Source organism: Scomber scombrus, chromosome 8 (assembly GCF_963691925.1).
Source record: "Scomber scombrus chromosome 8, fScoSco1.1, whole genome shotgun sequence".
Classification (NCBI taxonomy): Eukaryota; Metazoa; Chordata; class Actinopteri; order Scombriformes; family Scombridae; genus Scomber; species Scomber scombrus.
In genome coordinates this window covers 12,117,158-12,120,383 of record NC_084977.1, presented here as the reverse complement: position 1 = coordinate 12,120,383, position 3,226 = coordinate 12,117,158, and the positions used below count along the sequence as shown (strand labels likewise).

General features: G+C 35.7%; 1 protein-coding gene across 1 annotated transcript; it reads left to right on the top strand.

The window, feature by feature from the left end:
* The first annotated feature begins 311 nt into the window (after positions 1–311).
* Positions 312–3,112, top strand: LOC133984344 (cytochrome b-c1 complex subunit 10-like). Its single transcript, XM_062423608.1, has 3 exons — positions 312–431; positions 1,879–2,018; positions 2,873–3,112. The coding sequence occupies exons 1-2, from the start codon at positions 370–372 to the stop codon at positions 1,997–1,999; spliced, it is 183 nt and encodes a 60-aa protein (XP_062279592.1). The 5' UTR covers positions 312–369; the 3' UTR covers positions 2,000–2,018; positions 2,873–3,112.
* Positions 3,113–3,226: the final 114 nt, after the last annotated feature.

Sequence of the window (3,226 nt, the reverse complement as noted above, 5' to 3'; positions counted from 1 at the left end):
AAGGGTTTATTGTAGTTCGGAAAATGAATTTGTTCATATTTGCAGGTTTATGAGTGTGCAACCAAGGCATTACATTTAATTCATTACATGATATTAGCCAATACCATTGATTACATACAGTGGTTGCCAGAGACGAGCATTTGAGAGCATACACATTTTCAAAGACGGCTCTGTGCTCTGTGCTCTGTGCTGTAGACAAGGACCTCTGAAATGGTGGCCTGAAACGACCCTGAGCCGCTGTACGCACCACGCATGCCATGCACGCAGCCAGTGCCTGTCGTGATATTTAACAGGCACTAGAAGGGGCAGCCCAGGGTCCTTAAGCAGCCATCATATGGAGTAAAGAATTACAACTCAGAGAAGGTCAGGATGGTCCAGAAAATAATAAATAAGATCGTCGGTGCCAAATACATATCTATGTTAAGGACGTGGTAAGTTGGATGAATAATGGAAGCTGAATGTGGGACTGGAAGTAAAGTGTTATTCGCTTGTGTCGTGTTTAAAACGATTATGTCCTTCTCTGTGACCCGTTTGTTAGCCACTGTTAGCTTATCCTGCTGATAGTGGAGGACGTGACAAGTGGGTAAACAGTGGGAAACGTGCATTTGTAACTAATATCATTGTTTTTAGGTCAGATACGCTATGTAGATATCAAAATGAGTCTATAATACTGACACTTGAACGTCTTAATTATTTAAGTTAAATGCTCATTCCTTTTTTTATTTTACCATTTTACAATTATTCATGAAATGTGTGACCTTTTGTTAGTCATAAACATCATGAAAATGAAACAAATAACACCATCAAATTATAGAATAACTAACCGCATTTGATTTATCATCAGTACATTTGTGACAGTTGTTTGTTTTTTGTAAAAAAAAACATGAAGTGACCTTGGAGAGTGAACTCAGAGCTAGTTATTTATCATGATTTGTAATCAACCTGCTATTTAATAAAGGAAGATGCATTGAGATGTTTCTACAGATGGGTCTGTCTTATTCCCAGGAAGCTGATTTCAGTAGTAAGCAGCAGCAGCTGCTTAGAAACTAAAAGTTGCTTTGTCATGTTTAGTGTTAACCTGAGGGACAACAAACATAACATAACGCAAAAACATGATCAGAGTATGAAACAATCAGCATTTGATTTGATATCATTAAGACTATCATAATTTAGTTAGCATGTTTGACAGACTACACGAGAGCTAGTTTTGATTATTATGGTATATAATGTATTTATTTATCTGTTATCTAATAAATGAAAACGCATACCAAATATTTTAAGAACTGTGTTCAATGAAAATTACTACTAACCAATCAATTATGAAATTACTTTTTCTTTCAGTTGACTTATTAATTGAAAATTTGTTCCATCAGTGATTAATTATCTTAAAAACTTTATTCAAGTCCAACAGAAATTAAGTAATGTTTTGATTGTTTGTTTTTTTTAGCTACAAGGGTTAGTTGGTTTATCGATTAGTTAATTAACAGAAAACAAACAGCAGTTTCTTTATTCCTCTACAAACTGAAAATCTTTTGGGTTGTAACCTGCTAATCGAGACTGAACAAGACATTTCAGGTTGAACGTTGGGCTTTGGAAAACATCGATGGATCATTTTTCACTGATTTATGACATTTTTGAGATTCATCTATTAATCGTGAAAATAACCGACAGATTAATTAATTATTAAAAATAATCATTAATTGAAGTGGCTTTCAGGATGGTTACCCTTTATTTCCATGATCATTTTAAAATTACTTTTTAATACTAAAAAGCTATTAACAACAAATAAAATAAAACTTATTTTTTGAAGGCAAAAAGGGAAAACTAAATTGTGGTGCGTAATTTGAAGTGCTGAGTCATGTGTTCTCTTCCATCCAGGGTACCAAATATGGTTGCCTGGGGAACAGTGGGCAGCGTGGCGCTTGTTCACTTCACAGACTGGCGACTAGTGCTAGACTACGTACCATACATCAAAGGGAAGTTCGTAAAGGATGACTAAAGTCTCATTCAACTAAATTGTGAGTGTATTGTTACTGTGACCAACACACATGTTACTGAGCGTTTCATTCACACACTTTGTTTCGCTCAGTTCAGCTGGATTGCTCATTAGCTTTAGCCCCACCCATGTTCTCCTGATAAGATGCACGCAGGTGTAGCTGTCCCTCTGAGTCATGGTTAAATTCCCTCTCACCTTGATACACCTGGTGTATTTTTGGAAACTCTTTTCATCGTGTATGTGGACAGGAATCCCCTTTCTGAGGTTAGAAATGGGTTATTGTAAAACCCCTGCAGTGTTTACTAACCACGGCTGCTCTTGTTTTAAATGACAGCTGTGCAGGCATACAGGCTTCATGTGTCTGTTAGTCTAAAGCTTTCAGATTCAAAACAAAGTTATGAAAAATTAGCAAAATTGGTCCAACAGATTTCAAGTGTAATGTTTTTATTTTATTTTTATTTTATAATGTAACAATTTGAGATATTTTGAAATGATCAGTAGATTTAGATTTTTGACACTGTATATGATAACAATGTAAATAATAAATACATGTCAATAATATGACTATTTTAAAGTATAATATCAGTATTATAATACTAATATTTCAACCTAATTTTAATCCCATGCAGATATCTCAGTAATGATGTTATACTGAAATTTCCAACACCTGACACCCTTTCTCCTCCTCATCCAAAGCCCTTCATCAATCCCATTATCACTGCCCTGTAACTCCTATTTGACCTGCATGAGATAGGGAGTTTCTCAAAAGGCAAACAGGTTTTGAGCCTTGAGATAGGAAGGATGTTCTCTTCACACATTCAAACAGATGTGTTGATGTACATTCTGCTAACGACTGGGCTGTGTGTCTGCCTACAGGACCAGAGCTTGGGGATGGGCGCATGGGTGGATTGCTTTCACAGCGCGAGATAAAGTGTGATGAAGCCTTGGCTCAACAATCGGTCACTGAGGGCTTGTTAGAAGTTTGGACTACGGGATATACTCTGTATAAATGATGTTTTTGATGCATTATTATTTAATGTGAATAAATCTGTGATGTACCCAATGTGTCCACTTATTCTGTAAAATCTCAACCATTAAAATATTTTGTTTAAACTGCTTGGTCAAAGGGTTTTAAATGTATGTTGTCCTAATGCTGCATTAGCATTTATGCTCGCAATAAATCTTTCAGGAACTGATTAAAGTTCCCCTACACTCAAAAATATGTTGTTC